The sequence below is a fragment of the Oryctolagus cuniculus genome, chromosome 1 (assembly GCF_051225735.1).
Source record: "Oryctolagus cuniculus isolate XC-2025 breed Fujian yellow rabbit chromosome 1, ASM5122573v1, whole genome shotgun sequence".
Classification (NCBI taxonomy): domain Eukaryota; kingdom Metazoa; phylum Chordata; class Mammalia; order Lagomorpha; family Leporidae; genus Oryctolagus; species Oryctolagus cuniculus.
Genome location: NC_142867.1, coordinates 134,693,081 through 134,710,259, shown reverse-complemented (window position 1 = coordinate 134,710,259; position 17,179 = coordinate 134,693,081). Strand labels below are relative to the sequence as shown.

Sequence of the window (17,179 nt, the reverse complement as noted above, 5' to 3'; positions counted from 1 at the left end):
AGTTACTGTAGAAACTGAGGAAATCTTGAGTATGAGTCTGCAAACTCTTAAGTAAAGGGTCAGTTAATACTTTAGGTGTTGTGTGTGTGTGTGTGTGTGTGTGTGTGTATGTGTGTGTTTAAGATTTATTTATTTTACTTAGATGCAGTTAAAGAGAGAGATCTTCTGTCTTCTGGTTTACTCCCCAAATGGCTGTGACAGCTGGGGCTGGACCAGTCCAGAGACCAGAAGCCTCTTTCAGTCTCCCATGTGGCTGCAGGGGCCCAAAGATTGGGGCTATCTTCCATTGATTTTCCAGGTGCACTAGCCAGGGAGCTGTATCAGAAGTGGAGCAGCTGGAACCCGAACTGGCTCCTATATAGGATGCTGGCACCACAGACAGCAGCTTAACCTGCAGTGCCACAGTGCTGGCCCCAATCCTTAAGGTTTTGCAGGCCAGAAGGCAAAATTAAGAACATTATATTATTAGAGAACAAAATTTTTTATTTATGAAACCTAAAATATAGAGTTGAAATTTCTTTTTTTTAATTTTTTATTTCATTTTATTTTATTTTGATAGGCAGAGTTAGTGAGAGAGAGAGACAGAGAGGAAGGTCTTCCTTCTGTTGATTCACCCCCCAGATGGCTGCTGCCACCAGTGCACTGCGCCAATCCGAAGCCAGGAGCCAGGTGCTTCCTCCTGGTCTCCTATGCAGGTGCAGGGCCCAAGCAGTTGGGCCATCCTCCACTGCCCTCCTGGGCCACAGCAGAGAGCTGGACTGGAAGAGGAGCTACTGGGACTAGAACCCGGCACCCATATGGAATGCCGGCGCCGCAAGGCAGAGTATTAACTAAGTGAGCCACAGCACCGGCCCCAAGTTGAATTATCTTAATATATATTTGCCAATTAGAGGACTGGGCTTTAGGAGGAATAACATTTTCTTTAACTGGAATTTACAAAATTGATTGTCCCTGTTCATCTAATGGTGATATGTGATGAGTATTTCATTCAGAACATGAGCTCATTCGAAAAGTATATGATTTTAATAGTATACTTATCAGTTCAGAAGGCATTATTAGAGTTCTGCTAGATTCTTTTGCCATTTGACTGCCAGTACATTGCAGGTTAATCACTTCAAATTGAAACTTGTTAGGTGGTAACTCCTCAGTTATGGTTAATTAGTTTATCTTTATCTTTTTTTTTTTTTTTTTTAAGATTTGTTTGTTTATTTGAAAGTCAGTTACAGATCTTCCCTCTGTTGGTTTATTTTCTAGATCGCCACAATGGCAAGGGCTGGGCTGGATTGAAGCCAAGAGCTTCATCTGGGTTTCACACGTGGGTGGCAGGGATCCAAACACTAGAGCCATCTGCTTTTCCCAGGCTGTTAGCAGGGAGCTGGGTTGGAAGTGGAGCAGCCAGGACACGAACACGTGCCTGTATGGGATGCTGGCATTGCAGGCAGCAATTTTATCCTCTGTGCCACAGTGCCAGCCCTGTTAGATCAGTTTTGAAATATAGAATTTTCCTTGTACTTGCATTGAGTTCTGAAAAAAATACTGCTGGTAGTGTGAACTCAAATATAAGTTGGCAGATTTGCAAAAATGGTGATCTTGTTTATTTTTTTTTTATTTTTTTAAAATTTTTTGACAGGCAGAGTTAGAGAAAGACAGATATAAACAGTGAGAGAGAGAGAAAGGTCTTCCTTCTGTTGGTTTACTCTCTTAATGGCCGCTACGGCTGGCGCCAGGAGCCAGGTGCTTCCTGCTGGTCTCCCTTGCTGGTGCAGGGACCCAAGCACTTGGGCCATCCTCCTGTCCCCTCCTAGGCCACAGCAGAGAGCTGGACTGGAAGAGGAGCAACTGGGACTAGTACCTGGCACTCCAACTGGGACTAGAACCTGGGGTGCTGGTGCCGCAGGCGGAGGACTAGCCAAGTGAGCCACTGCGCCGGCCTTGTTTCTTCTTAATGTTTGGCAGCATAAGAAGTATATAAAAACAGTTTGTGGGCCGGCGCTATGGCGCAGCGGGTTAAAGCCCTGCCTGAAGCGCCAGCAACCCCATGTGGGCTCCGGTTCTATTCCCAGTTGCTCCTCTTCCGATCCAGCTCTCTGCTGTGGCCTGGGAAAGCTGTGTAAGATGGCCCAAGTCCTTGGGCTCCTGCACCCACATGGGTAGACCAGAGGAAGCTCCTGGCTCCTGGCTTCAGATCGGCACAACTCCAGCCAGTGCGGCCAACTGGGGAGTGAACCAGTAGATGGAAGACTTTTTTCTCTGTTTCTACCTCTCTAACTCTGTCTTTCAAATAAATAAATAAATAATAAGTAAGTAAGTAATAAAATAAATATAAAATTAAATAATAAAATAAATAATAGTAATAAAAGCAGTTTGAGATTGCTGTGAAACAAGAGTTGATGTGAAAATGACTGCCAAGGTAAGAGGTTCATACGTAAGTGCTGGATTCATCGAGAAACATCATCAGGTCTCTAGAAAACGTTCATTTTGTAATACCAGATTTCTTTCTTTCTGTCTTTTTTTTTTTTTTTTTTTTTGGTGCTATTTATGTGAAAGGTAGAGGTAGAGAGAGAGAGTCTGCCATCTGCCATCTGCTGATTCAATCTCCAAATGGCTGCAACAGCTGGAACTGGGCCAATCTGAAGCCAGGAGCTTCCTCTGGGTGCAGGGGCCCAAGGACTCGGGCCATCCTCCACTGCTTTCCCAGGCCACAGCAGAGAGCATCAACCTGCTTTTTGTTTGCGTGTGTTAGGATGTTGAGCTATTAACAAAATTATGGAATTGTCTCTGGTTAAGAGTGAATGGTGCTCCTCATTGATACTCCTACTGGTTCAATAACATTATAGCTTAAAATACGTTCTACAGACTACCTGCTGATGAATACAACAGTAAATAACCGGAGTATTTAGATACCTTATGTTTCTGCAAATGTTGTGAATCTGAATCCTTTCAATTCTCCAAGCACGGTTTTACAAACATCAGATGTAGCACATCTTACCAGATTCTACTTCAGGTTTTTCTGAAATAGTATTTTCTGACTTCTTTAAGAATAATGTTACCCTATTTGTTGCATGCTGTTTGTTAAAGCATTTTCCAGTCACTTCAGATGTGGCATTGACTCTTCAAATAGGAACTGAGCAAACTTTTTCTTCCTGTCTCCCTGTCTCTGTCACTCTGCCTTTCAAATAAATAAAAATAACTCTTTATAAAAATTGTTCACTTATTAGGAGCCCAGGAATACAATTCAAAGTCATTTGTGTATTTTAAACTGGACATGTGTGTACGTACATATTTTAAAAGATTTATTTATTTGAGGGTGATGAAGTGAGAAAAAGAGATTTTCCATCTGCTGGTTCATTCCCCCAAATGACCTCAATGGCTGGGGCTGGCCAAGACCAGGCTGGAATCAGGACACTTGTTCCATCTTGTTTGATTTCAAAGCCACCTTAGTAGGGAGATGAATCAGAAGTGGAGAAACTGGGACTTAAACCGGCACTCCATTATGGGGTACAGGTATCAATAGCTTAACCTGCTATACCATGATGCTGGCCCCTTAAATTGGATAATAATATTGTACCCACAGTCCTTAACTCTGAGAAAAATCTGTTCTTCCCACAAGACTAATAGACTTAAGTTTGTTTTTTCTTAGTACACTTATTTGTCTGCTGTAATCAGGATTTAATTAACTATTCTATTTGATCACTGCCATTACTAGTTTTTGTTGATTGACCAACAAGTAAACCACTTACAGACTCAACTTTGAAGCTCATTTGTTTCAAAGAAATTTGGCTTTGATAAGATACTTCATTTTATTTTAACATTTCTTAATTTTCCTGCCCATTGCTTTCCTATGGGTGGGGGAATATTGTGTTAAGTCTGTGTGTGTGTATTCTTGAGTGCCAGTGCATAATAAACACAACTGTTCTCTCCCCTTTTTCTCTGTCTGGCCTGGAGGACACGTGGACTGTGGGGAATGAAACAATGTCACCGCCATGCTGCCGTGATTTCATGAGCATGTGGGACAGCTGACTCTGAGAGCAGTGTGGAACAGTGATAGCACCATAGTCAGACATGTCTCAGACACTCAGCTCTGGTTTTGTACTGCCCAAGCACCCATAGACAATCAACAAGTGAGCGTAGTTTTGCCAATAAAATGGTGTTTGTGGATACTGAAAGTTGAATTTCAGATAGTTTCAACATATCACAAAACATTTCCCTTTAAGTTTTCTCCCATAACCATTTAAAAAGGTTAAAAATTTTTATCTCAGGGACTGTATAGAAACAGGTTGTGGGCTATTGTGGGCTAATTTGTCCTGTGAGTTGTAGTTTGCCAGTATGTTATGTGGAAAAAAGTAAAGGTAAGACATGAGAAAGTAGAAAAAGCAAAGATTAAAAACAGTAGAATGAGGAGCTGGTGCTCTGGCATGGTGGGTGAAGCATCTCATATGGGTGGAATGGGTGCTGGTTCATGTCTCAGCTGCTCTACTTCTCATCCAGCTGCCTGCTAATGGCCTGGGAAAAGCAGCAGAAGATGGCCCAAGTGTTTAGGCTCTTGCCACCCACATGGGAGAGCCTGGCTCAGCCCTGGCTGAACCAGCAGATGGAAGAGCTCTCTTTCTGTGTAGCTTTGACTTTCAAATAAATAAATCTTTAGAAAACAAGCAAACAGTAGAATGATAAACTGTAAGGGTGAGTGGGAAGAGTCAATGCTTTAATCCCAATACAACTGTACCATATGGAAGAAAGAAGAGCAAATGGGAAATGAAACAGCTAATTAATTGAGATGATAGGTTTGAGAATATGTTTCAATTTGAGTATATCTAGTCAGCAACCAAAAATCTGGGTGTGAGTTAAATTAATTAGCTTTCAGAGAAAATTTGCATAAATATAGTTGTCATCACCTACTGAATTCAGCTAAATCCAACTGCAGTTCGCAGTAAAAAAGAAGAGAAATAAGAGGAGCATTTTTTTAACAAGTGCTTTACATATGAGTTGATCACATTCATCCTGTAAAGTGGATGCAGTTTTCTCCATTTTATAGATGGAGAAATTAAAGTATGAAGAAAGTAAATAACTTGCCCACAATTGGATTGTTCATTGGAGTTGGACCAAGGGACTCTGGCTGAGACACATAGCTGTGCTCTGAGGTCTTACAGAGGTTTACTGTGCCTCCATTCCACTCAGCATCAGCACTCAGTGGGATTGGGATGGAGACTTTTCATCTAATACTCACGGGGCTTGAAGGTATTCCTCCTTGAGTGGGAATGCTGCATCTGATTTACTTAAGCAGTCTTCGGCAGTCCTGAAGGAAGAGTTGGTTCAGTCTTCCTTCACTTACAGGATTTTTCAACAGTTTGACTGTTTCTAATTTTTGCCATAAATTGACTGTAGAACCTAACCTTTCCTTTGGATATGATTTTACTGTTAAATGCAACCAGAATGTTTAAAATTATTCTAGTATGTATTTTTCCCATACATGCACTAATACCTTTTCCATTTTAGTAAGCACTTATGCATTGTGGCTGTACCTTTTTGCAGTTTAAGGGATGATAGTAACATTAGCATAAATTTCCTTTTCTTTCTTCATAATTTAATTGCTACAGTATTCTTTCTTACTAAAGATATTTGTAAACTCATCATACTTCCTTTTTTCATATAAGTCAAGACCTTTCACCTCTTCACTGAAAGTTCTTAATAGCTTTTGCCATCACCACCCCACAGTTGTATTTTGGGGCTGTCATTAGGTCAAATAAAGTAGCTAGAACATAAGTACTGTCATCTGCAGCAATCAGTCTGATGACCAAGATGGCTGCTAAGGGCTAACTGGCAGGCAGTGTGGATACGCTAGGGAGGGGACAGAGCAGGATGGCATGAGATTTTTTTTTTTTTTTTAAGGATTTAATTCTGTTTATTGGAAAGGCAGAGCTATAGACAGGGAGAGACAGAGAGATAACATTATATCACTGAGGGGCTGGCACTGTGGTGTAGTAGGTAAAGCTGCCACCTGCAGTGCTGGCGTCCCATTTGGGTGCCAGTTCGAGTCCCAGCTGTTCGACTTCCTATCCAGCTCTCTGAGGTGGCTTGGGAAAGCAGTGGACTATGGCCCAACTTCTTGGGCCCCTGCACCTGCATGGGAGACCTGGAAGAAGCTCCTGGCTTCAGATCAGCGCAGCTCTGGCCATTGTGGCCAACTGGGGAGTGAACCGGCAGATAGAAGACCTCTCTTCTTTCTCTTTCTGCCTCTCCTTCTCTCTCTGTGTAACTCTGACTTTCAAGTAAATCTTTGAAAAACAAAAACAACATTACATCACTGATTGACTTCTGAAATGGCCACAACAGCCAGGGCTGGGCCAGCCTGAATCCAGGAACCAGGGACTCCCTCTGGGTCTCTTGCCTGGGTGGTGAGGGCCCTAGTACTTGGGCCATCTTCCATTGCCTTCCCAGATGCATTAGTATAAGAAGCAGAATAGCCAGCATTCTGACACTCCAGTACGGGATGGTGGTGTTGCAAGAGGTGGCTTAACCCTCTGCACCATGGCACCAGTGCCTGGCATGAGATTTCATCACACTGCTCAAATGGCATGCAGTTGAAAACTTCAGAATTACTTCCATGGAATATTTTCAGGCTCCTGTTGACCAATAAAATGAATTTGTTGATAAAAAGGACTAATGTGTTCATCTCTAGTTCTAATTCAGTATATATTTTAAAGCTGTAACTTTTGTTTTTGTATTTTTTTCATAATATAATACCTTTTTTATTTTTATTTTCTAAAAACAAACTTTCAGCTAGTATGTTCAATACACCAGGAATGCAGAGCTTATTGCAACAAATAACTGAAAACCCACAACTTATGCAAAATATGTTGTCTGCCCCCTACATGAGAAGCATGATGCAGTCACTAAGCCAGAACCCGGACCTTGCTGCGCAGGTGAGTTTGGAATTGCTACTGAAAGAGCTGTGTAGTGTGCACTGAAATAGCCTGGTGCAGCAATGCTGATTTTGGCACATGGATGTTTTGTGTGCTTTCCTAACACACTGAAAATGTAGGTAAACTACCTCCAGTGTTGGGGGCCGTTTGTGTCTTTGCAGTAAATTAATAATTGATGTATAATTAAAAATTTTGTCCCTGCCAGTCATTGACTAGAAAGTCTACCATTCTTTGATGAAAAAACAAGTGCAGGTTTACTTTACATATGCGTGTATTGAGTTAGGAGATGACTAAAGTTTTGGATTGCTCTCTCTCGAGGATATAGTCTTCTGTGAAATGTAGCAGTTAAGAACAAAATTAATATTTTGAAATACTTTCATTTATTAGATCATTCAGATTATAGCACTCATTTTCAAAATGTCAGTTGTAAAACAGCCTGAAATTTTTTGTTAATGGCAGAGGGAGAACTTTTTGTTTTTAATTTAAAATTATTGAGAGTTATCTACTGGTTCATGCTCTAAATGCCCACAACAGCCAGGGTGGACCTGAGTGGTTCTTAGAACCAGGAGCCGGGCACTCAGTCTAGGTCTCCTGCATGGACAGTGAGGACACAGTCCAGGTCCCCTGCATGGATGACAGGGAGGGACACCAGGACTTGAGCCATCAGTGCTGCCCCCCAGAGTTGCATTAGCAGGAAGCTGCAGTCGGGACTGGAGCTGGGTAAGGAACCTAGAGCTTCCAGTGTGGGTTGCGGCTTCTTTAACTTGGCTGAACTCTGCCCTCCAGACAGGGATTTGTAGGAATGATGTTCTCATTTGTTAAAGATTGCCCTCTCCCCCATTCCCCAATGTTAATATATTGGACCTAAGAGAACATAACTAAGAAAATCAGTGAATTTCAACACTGACTGAACGTTCAGTATCACTTGGGAACTTACAGTGCTTATGCTTAAACCTTTAATGGTGTTGGGTCCCTACCCTCCCTTCCAGTTCCTTAGGTGATTTTGATGTACTCTCTAGGTTCAGCGCCCCTGGGTTTGAAATACTATGGAAAATGTGAATTAAGCCTTGAGTATCATTTATATTTGCTGCCTATGAAAAGTGGCCTCTGTTGAGTGTAAAGAATTTGAGATATTTTCATTTATAGTTAATCCTATTTCTTAAATCACTTTGCTTTATTAAACATAATGGTTTTCATTTTCTAAAAGCTAGAACCATATTGATTCCATTATATAGCAGATGTTTTTGAGGTATAATTCTCACAACAATATTTGTGGAATTGGAAGTACAGGTTCTTAGGGTAATTTGTATATTTGAAATTTTGTATATTGTCGGTTCATTATGTGAAACTGTTTATTCATATGAATATTATCAGACTGAGTTACAACTATATTAAGTGCTTGAACTCACCTTAATCAGAACCATTTTGGACAGTAAATTAAGCTAAAATGTTCGTATTTGTTTAAAATAAATGGAGAAAATATGTATGTACAGTAATCCTATTCAGCCTTAAATGTATGTTTAATAAAATTGAATGTGTGTATTTTGAAATCTGATTTAAAAACTCAATATATTTCATAACCTTATGTATAGGGCACCTCTAAACTTAAATTGAGCAATAAATACACTACTTAGGGTAACTTTGGAATAGATATTATGTCATTTAAATAGTTTCAGAATTGAAAACTTGGGACTTAAATGGGGTAAGCACATTCCTCACCAATTAAAATAGCAGTACTTTTACATTTATAAAGTGCCCTGAGTACTTACACATAGTGTTTTTTGTTGACAAAGAATGTTAGATGTGGATGTCTTATTTTAGCCAATTTAGAAACTTTTACAATATATTTTGGTTATCAGAAGATTTTGCTTTGTAGCTTCTCTATTTTGCTTTTGATATTAAATATTCAAAAAAGAGTAGTGTAAAATCTATATTGTGATATAAACAGGTAAGTTAGGAAACAGCTTAATCAAATAAAATTATTTTCTGAGAAGGAATGAGTAAATTTAAAATTACATAATTTTTCTAATTGGTTTAAATGACATAAATCCTGAAGATAAATGTGGTAACTTCATTAATGTGTTTATAATTAAGAAGTATTTTACTGGAGGCAGTAAAGAGACAAGTTTGTTGACCTCAAGTGGGTATTACTGGGAACTTACTGATCCCTTTGAAAGAAATACTATATATCTATCAACAATCAAACACTGTCTGGCATTTTTCTGTTTGGATTATTGTGTTGGAATTAAATGAGCCACTTTGCAGTAAGAGATTACCTGAAGGAGGGAGGGGAGAGTTCTCTGCTTCCAACATTTATATATAATTGCTCTTATAAGCGTGGCTGACTGCCTGAGGACAAGGCCCGTTTTCCTGTCCAGACTTTGGACAGGTCAATAGGTTGCCAGTTCAGCATTGTTAGGTGGAGTTTTCACTCCACCTGGAGCAAAATGATGTAAAATTTGTCTCTTGAAGCTAGGATAATTTATTAATTTCTGGTTATGCTGATTGTGTATTGAAATCTTATTTTTGAGTATCCAAAATCATGTGAATATTGGCCCTGACTTTTAAATTCTCAACACCTATTTGAAAGTTAGGAGATAATGTTAATTTTCCCATCTCTGGTGGTAGCGAGGTGAAATGCAGCTGCTAATCTTGGTGTTCTCAAATGGATTTACATCTCTCAGGTCTTACAGCATTTTAACACTTTCCCCAGAGACTGTCAGAGCTAGTTCTGGCCGATTTTCCTCCAGCAGCTCCATTTCTCTGGCAAGGTGGTTGCTTTTTGTGGTATTATTTTTCTGGACCAAATATAGCTGTTTTGTAGGAGGCAGATAGATATAGTGGTTCCAGATCTGAATTTTTCTCTGTACTGGCCTCTTACGTGTGGAGGTTTCTGAGCAAGTTTCCTGTATTGATGTTTATGTTTATCCTGTCAGTGTAGCAGAACATGTTTCCTCGTGAAGCCAGTCACTCCCAATTTTCTTTCAAGGGCAAAAATTCACCTTTGCTCAAGGAAAAGTCTAAAATACGATTACTTTTATTTGTAGGGTATTGCATGTCATTATCATAATCGCCATTCTCATTGAGAGAAGATGTCGTGGTTTTGTTTTTTCCTGGAGATCTCTTTTGTGGATAATATTTTCCCTTTTCCTTTTTAATTTAGTTTCTACCTTCCTCCCTTTTAAGTGCCAGCTTGGGCACTTGTGGGAAGATAGAATATTAAACAAGGTACATTACTTGTTTCCGATATTTCCAGTTAAAATTGTTTGAACACTTGCCCCATAGATGATGCTGAATAATCCCCTATTTGCTGGAAATCCTCAGCTTCAAGAACAAATGAGACAACAGCTCCCAACTTTCCTTCAACAAGTGAGTAAGAAAAGATGCCAGCTGTCTTCAGTAATGATTTGCTTGAAACTTTGATGCTGACCACTTTCCTCGATCTTCTCTGGCTGATGGCAGAACAGAGACTGGAATAGGATATCCTGTCAGTTTGTAGAGAACTCAGCTTGATCTAACTGAACCCCATTTCACTGCTGATCTTTGACTCCTCTTTCTTAAACATAAATTCTGAGGGAAGAACCATTTTATTTTTTCTTTTGAGGACTTGGGATTTTGAATGCTTTGTTAATACCATACCATTTCCTTTCTCTTTACTAACATTGACGTGCTTCCTTCATGTTACGCTTTATGGTTTAACTAATCTCAAGTAACAGGAAAGAGCTACCCAGTCTTACTTTGCAAGGTTTGTTTTCTTTGTAATGTTTTAATTTTTCTCAAACTAGTAGAATGCCTGCCTTCCAAGGGGTAGATCTCAGTTCCTCAGATTTGGAGTTAGTAAAAGTGTTAGTGTCGTCAAATAAGGAAGATTCTATTTTTTAAAAAAGTACTTGAGATTGCCATGATATTTTATTATTTGAAAAAGATAAAAGAGGCATCGATCTTGGTATTTTGAAACTGGTAGCTCTAGGGCTTTATAGATTATGCAGATAATTCCCAGGCCTGTGAACCATTGTCCAAGGTTAGTTAGTGTCCTTGATCTATGGAAATGGTGTAAGTCTTCCTTTTTTGGTCAGTCAGGTGGTGTATATTTGGAAGCAGTGAGGCTAAACTCAGGACATCTGTATTAACTTCAGATTTGGAACTATTGTTTCAGAGTGTACGTTAGTTGTAAACTTGTTACAGGTAACACTTGTTCAGGAGGAATGTGTGGCTTTCACAGTACTACCATGTGTATAACTTGTGTAGTTGGAGGTGTCTCTTGGAAATAATATTTGTAATCTTCTGTTGGAGCATGGGAGGAGTGGCGGCTTCCAGAGTGTCCACCATTATGGGAATGGCTTTGCTGATGGACTTGGGGGGAGGTCAGGTAGTGATTTGCTGTAAAAGAGGAAATGCTTGTTATTTTGGGAAAGAAACTAATGGATAACCAGTGTCCAGGAGTGAGGTTTTAGATTTTCTCTGAAAACACAAGTAAAGATATAAGAATTTACCTTCACTGATTTTAATTCCCTTGTAACCCTCGATTTTCTTTTTCCTTTAGATGCAGAATCCTGATACACTGTCAGCAATGTCAAACCCTAGAGCAATGCAGGCCTTGTTACAGATTCAGCAGGGTTTACAGACATTAGCAACAGAAGCCCCTGGCCTCATTCCAGGGTAAGTTTATTTGAGGAAGATTATGAAAGTGTATAATGGTTAACTTTCTCTGAGAATTTCAGGGTTAATATCATTCTGCCTTTTTTGGTTGTGATTATTTTTAGTTTTTTTTTTTTTTTTTTTTTTTTTTTTTTTTTTTTTAAAGATGTATTTATTTGAAAGGCAGAGCCAAAGAGAGAGAGATTCTGCTGATTCATTCCCCAAATAGCTGCAATAGCCAGGGCAGGGCCAGGCTGTAGCCAGGAGCCAGGAGATTCTTCCCAGTCTCCCACATGAGTGGCAGGATTCCAAGCACTTGGGCCATCTTCTGCTTTTCCCAGGCCATTAGCAGGCAGCTGTATTGGAAGTGGGGCAGCTGGGACTTGAACCAGCACTCATATGGTGGCAGCTTAACACACTGCGCCACAGTGCAAGTTCCCAAATCAGAGTTTTCAGAATTACAAGTGTTTATTAAGAAGATAATTCAGTTAATAGTATGTTAAAACGTAACTGATTGACTCCTATCCTCTAGTTTATGACCTGTTTGTTCTTCCTCTAGGTTTACTCCTGGCCTGGGGGCCTTGGGAAACACTGGAGGCTCTTCAGGAACCAATGGATCTAACACTACAGCCAGTGAGAACACAAGCCCCACAACAGGGACCACCGAACCTGGCCACCAACAGTTTATTCAGCAGATGCTGCAGGCTCTTGCTGGAGTAAATCCTCAGGTAATAACTCTTTTCTGTTTATGGATAGTATTCTTTCATTTCATAAATTTCCAGAAAGAGAAAAAAGGGGGAAAGCACAGTCCTTAAGTGTATAGAGACTAATGAGAGGCACAGATTTAAAAGATACTGAGACTAGGGGCTAGTGTCTGCGTGAAAGACTGGCATCCCATTTGAGTGCCTGTTCAAGTCCCTGCTATTCTATTTCTTTCTTTTATCTTTTTTTTTTTTTAATATTTATTTATTTGAAAGAGTTACACGGAGAGAAGGAGAGACGGAAAAAGAAAGGTCTTCCATCATTGGTTCACTCCCCAATTGGCCGCAGCGGTTGGAGCTGTGGCAATCCAAAGCCAGGAGCCAGGAGCTTCTTCTGGGTCTCCCATGCGGGTGCGGAGACCCGAGGACTTGGGGGCCATCTTCCACTGCTTTCCCAGGCCACAGCAGAGAGCAGGATCGGAAAAGAAGCAGCTGGGTCTCAAACTGACACAAATGGGATGCTAGCACTGTAGGCTGTGGCTTTACCTGCTACGCCACAGTGCCTGCCCCTCTACTTTCTACTTCAAATCCAATATGCTAATATGGGAAAGCAGCAAAAGGTGACCCGAATACGTGGGCCCCTGCCTCCCATGTTGGAGCCCAGGATGAAGTTTAGGCCATTTGGGGAATAAACCAACAGATGGGAGATCTCTTCCATCTCTCCATCTCTCTCTCTAACTCTGCCTTTCAAATAAATCTTTTAAAAAATACATTGGAGGCCAGCATTGTGGCATAGTGATGTGAGCCACTGCCTGTGACACCAGCATCCCAATGGGCACCACTTCAGAGCCCAGCTGCTCCACTTCCCATCCAGCGCCCTGCTAATGGTCTGGGAAAGAGCGGGAGATGGCCCAGGTGCTTGGGCCCCTGCACCCATGTGGGAGCCCCAGATGAAGCTCCAGGCTCCTGGTTTTGGCCTGGCCTATCCCCAGCCATCGCAGCCATCTGGGAAGTAGACCAGCAGATGGAAGCCCTCTCTCTCTCTAACTGCCTTTCAAATAAATAAATCTTTAAAAAAAAAAGTTGAAATTAAAAATAAATGTTACAAAAGTTGACTTTGGTGCTATATCAGACACGAAACAAAACATTTTTGTACTTGAAGAAATGCTACAAGGAATGTAATTTTTGAAGTTGCATTTTAAAATTATTAATTTTTGAAGTTCCTGTTGGAAAATCCATTTGAATTGAATATTGTTTAATGAAAGTTTGTCAGAGAAGAGTAGAAACTTGATTATCTTGAGCACATCCTGGACATATGTAGTCTTTGTATTTAGACTTTGAAAAACAATCCTGCTTACCTCACTCCATGTAACCGCAGCACTGCCCACCTGTAGTAACTTGTGTTACATATATATACCTCACAAATAAAGCTAAAAATATAGACTCTCCCCAATATTCTTGCATTGTAAACGTTTATTATCTTTAGAATAATCGTTTATAATGTACCATTATACAAAGGTGGTTGCCCCCAGACTTTACAAGTCTCATTTCTGAAGAAAGATGTGACGCAGCTGAGTCGTTAGGATTAAGAGTATAGTTTTGAGGCTGTAGGTTGGATGGCTGGTTCAGAAATGTAATCCACATTCTGAGCCTCATTGGAACTTTAAAATTCTATAGGTGAGCATGAGTGCGCTCCCATCTGCTGGTTCCCTCACCAAATATGACAGCTGGGCTGGACCATTGTCAGAACTGGGAGCCAGCGACTCATAGGTAGTAGGAACTTAATTGCCTGAGCCATCATTGCTGCCTCCCAAGTCTGCAATAATAGGAAGCTGGAATCAGGAGCAAGGGGTTGAACCCAGGTATTCCCAGCGTGGGACACAAGCGTCTTAACTTCTAGACTAAACGCCTGCTCTAGGACACTGGTCAGTGGGAACTCTGAATTTACATATAAATGTCCAAGTTTTTCTGCATGTTCATGAGCATGTAAAGTAATGGTTGAAGTTTTTTTTTTTTTACATCAGTTGTATGACCTAACTGGTTATTGTTTAGGTATAAACTAGACCATTTAAAATAACAAAGTAGAGGCGAGCATTTGGCGTAGTGGTCAATATGAAACTTTGGACACCCATATCCCGTATCTGAGATTCAAGTCTTGGCTCTACTCTGTGCTAATGCACACCCTGGGAAGGCAGCGGTTAATGGTTCAAGTACTTGGGTCCCTTCCACCTATATGGGACATGTGGATTCAGTTTCTGGCTCCTATTTTGGCCTGATCCGGCTTTAGCTATTGGCATTTCAGGAGTGAACCAGCTGATGGAATATCAATCCATTTGATTGATTGGTCTCTTCCTGCTTTTCAGATAGATTTTTCAAAAGCAACAAAATAAAGTGCTAATGTACATTTGTATACGTTGGAGGTGTTTCAAGAGAAAAGAGCGTTTTAAAACTGAACAAACCGACATATGTTATAAAAGAGCAGTTAAGTTTTAAAAAGTCATTTGTGTCTGACATGGACTGATTTCCCTTAGAATTTGATTCATTTTCCTTCTTTAACAGCTACAGAATCCAGAAGTCAGATTTCAGCAACAACTGGAACAACTCAGTGCAATGGGATTTTTGAACCGTGAAGCAAACTTGCAGGCGCTAATAGCAACAGGAGGTGACATCAACGCAGCTATTGAAAGGTTACTGGGCTCCCAGCCGTCATAGCAGCATTTCTGTATCTTGAAAAAATGTAATTTATTTTTGATAACGGCTCTTAAATCTTTAAAATACCTGCTTTATTTCATTTTGACTCTTGGAATTCTGTGCTGTTATAAACAAACCCAATATGATTGATTTTAAGGTGGAGTTCAGTAAGATGTGTGGGTTTTTCTGTGTTTTTCTTTTTTGGAACCGTGGGAATCAATGCTTTTTCATTTAAGGCTACTGCATGCATCAAACACTTCTGCATTTATTGTAATTTTTTTAAAACATCACCTTTTATAGTTGGGTGAACTGATTTTGGTCCTGCATCTGTCCAGTTTATTTGCTTTTTAAACATTAGCCTATGGTAGTAATTTATGTAGAATAAAAGCATTAAAAAGAAGCAAATCATTTGCGCTCTATAATTTGTGGTACAATATTGCTTATTGTGACTTTGGCATGTATTTTTGCAAACAGAATGCTGTAAGATTTATACTCCTGATGATTTTTGCTTTATTTGTATACAACACAGAGAATGCACCTTTCTAGAAACAAACTGCAGTATTTGACCCAAACACCTGTAATCACAAAAGTAAGAATAGGAAATGCTCTGAAAGCTGAGTATTTCCCAGTTGTATAGAATCTTACAGCATCTTTGGTAAACATCTCTCAGCAAAAGTGCCGGTTAGTCAGGTTCATTGGAAACTATAATAGAAAAGCTGATTTTGGCTGTCTGTTCAAGGACATTTAATTGTACAGACAACATCATGTAACATTGTCTCAGCATTCACAGAGTGACTGTAAATTATCTTACTCTTTGTGCAGACTGAAGGAGCACTGTAGTATACCCACAAATGCATTTGCCTAGGACTTTTCAGCTTCGCCCATAGGTAGTTTAGCAGGCATTACAATTTGTAATTGAAATGTTGCTTTCACTGAAAGTGTCTTGATGTTTCAGTTATTTTTAATTGCCATATACAAATAGGACTATCTTTTGGTTTATCAGTTTTCTCATGCACAGGCAATACATGAATTTAAAATGATTTGTGAGCCACTTGTTTCTGAAGTGTTTGGGTAGTTCTATTAAGAAATAGTTAAATATTGTGCTTTTCAGAGCCTCAGAGAAAGGGGAGTGGGGTGGGGGTGGGGCGGCGGAGTCTATCCTGGATTGGGCCAGCCTAAGTAATACTGGCAACCAAGATTCTGTTAGGATTTCTGTGCATATAGTGTAGTAATGAAGTATTCAGGGGTGAACAACAAAGAGCCGTTTTAACAATGTCGAATACATTTGGCTGTTCTATAGCCATTTTCTTCCCTCCCCACAGAAGTTCTGTTTGCCTAACTCTCAAACTGTCGGGGTGGTACATTCCTTTAGGACCAATTAAAACATAACTTCAGGGTCAGTAATATATTTGGCTGACTCTGGTTCAGTATTCTCTTAGGTCATTATATTATCTCATGTACAGTTACAGAAAATTAAAATGTTAAACTAAAATGAGTCAGACCAATAAAATCAAGGAAACTACAAGTTGAATTCCATTACTTTGATAAGTTGCTTGCTATTTGAAAAGGTTAGGATGCCGGGTTGCCCACCAGTCCATGCACTGTTCTGATGCTTCCCCCAGGAGGAGCGCATGCGTGACGGTCCGGCGGAGGCATGACGAGAGGAGGTTGCAGAGGAAGGGATTCATGTGTCTTTGCTCTTTTTGCCTTATGCCTCAGTCTGGTTTAAAAGCTTGTGTATGGTGAATGGTGGGACAGTGTGGGACAGTGTCATAACCAATTTGATGATTTATTAATCACAAAATAACAATAAATCTCTAGCTTTTACACTTGGTTTGTCTTGCCTCTTTTGTAGAAGGAAAAAGATAACCTTCAATTTATTATCTCTAACCATGTCTTTAAAAAGGCTTATTGCAGTCTATTTACCCCAGCTTGATGTTTTGATTATCCTTTAGTAGATTTTCAGGCTTCCCTAAATAAAATGTTAGTACACTGTATGGTGGAGGCAGTTTGGGCTCCACTTGCTTCATTGATATCTGACCAGTTATTTATTTGACTTTGACAAAGGCATGATTTCTTACTATAAAAGTGGTAGTAAGATTGACAAGGGTGCACTGGACTGGGGGATGTTTCTTTCAGCTGCTCCTGCGGTCTTTTTTTTTTTTTTTTTATTGTCCATATAGTCATGCTACTATGGGATCCCACCCCCCCCCACTTTTTTTTTTTTTT

General features: G+C 40.0%; 1 protein-coding gene across 2 annotated transcripts in view; it reads left to right on the top strand.

Annotated features, from left to right (window-relative positions):
• Window positions 1–16,779, top strand: part of UBQLN1 (ubiquilin 1) — a 62,565-nt gene extending 45,786 nt beyond the window's left edge. The window contains exons 7-11 of one of the 2 annotated variants that reach the window (XM_070048911.2): window positions 6,778–6,920; window positions 10,206–10,289; window positions 11,464–11,579; window positions 12,118–12,286; window positions 14,819–16,779. In XM_070048911.2, the coding sequence (XP_069905012.1) occupies window positions 6,778–6,920; window positions 10,206–10,289; window positions 11,464–11,579; window positions 12,118–12,286; window positions 14,819–14,971 (665 nt within the window). In that variant the 3' untranslated portion in view covers window positions 14,972–16,779. The remainder of the gene's footprint in view (window positions 1–6,777; window positions 6,921–10,205; window positions 10,290–11,463; window positions 11,580–12,117; window positions 12,287–14,818) is intronic. The other variant, XM_070048916.2, reaches the window with a different exon arrangement.
• Window positions 16,780–17,179: the final 400 nt, after the last annotated feature.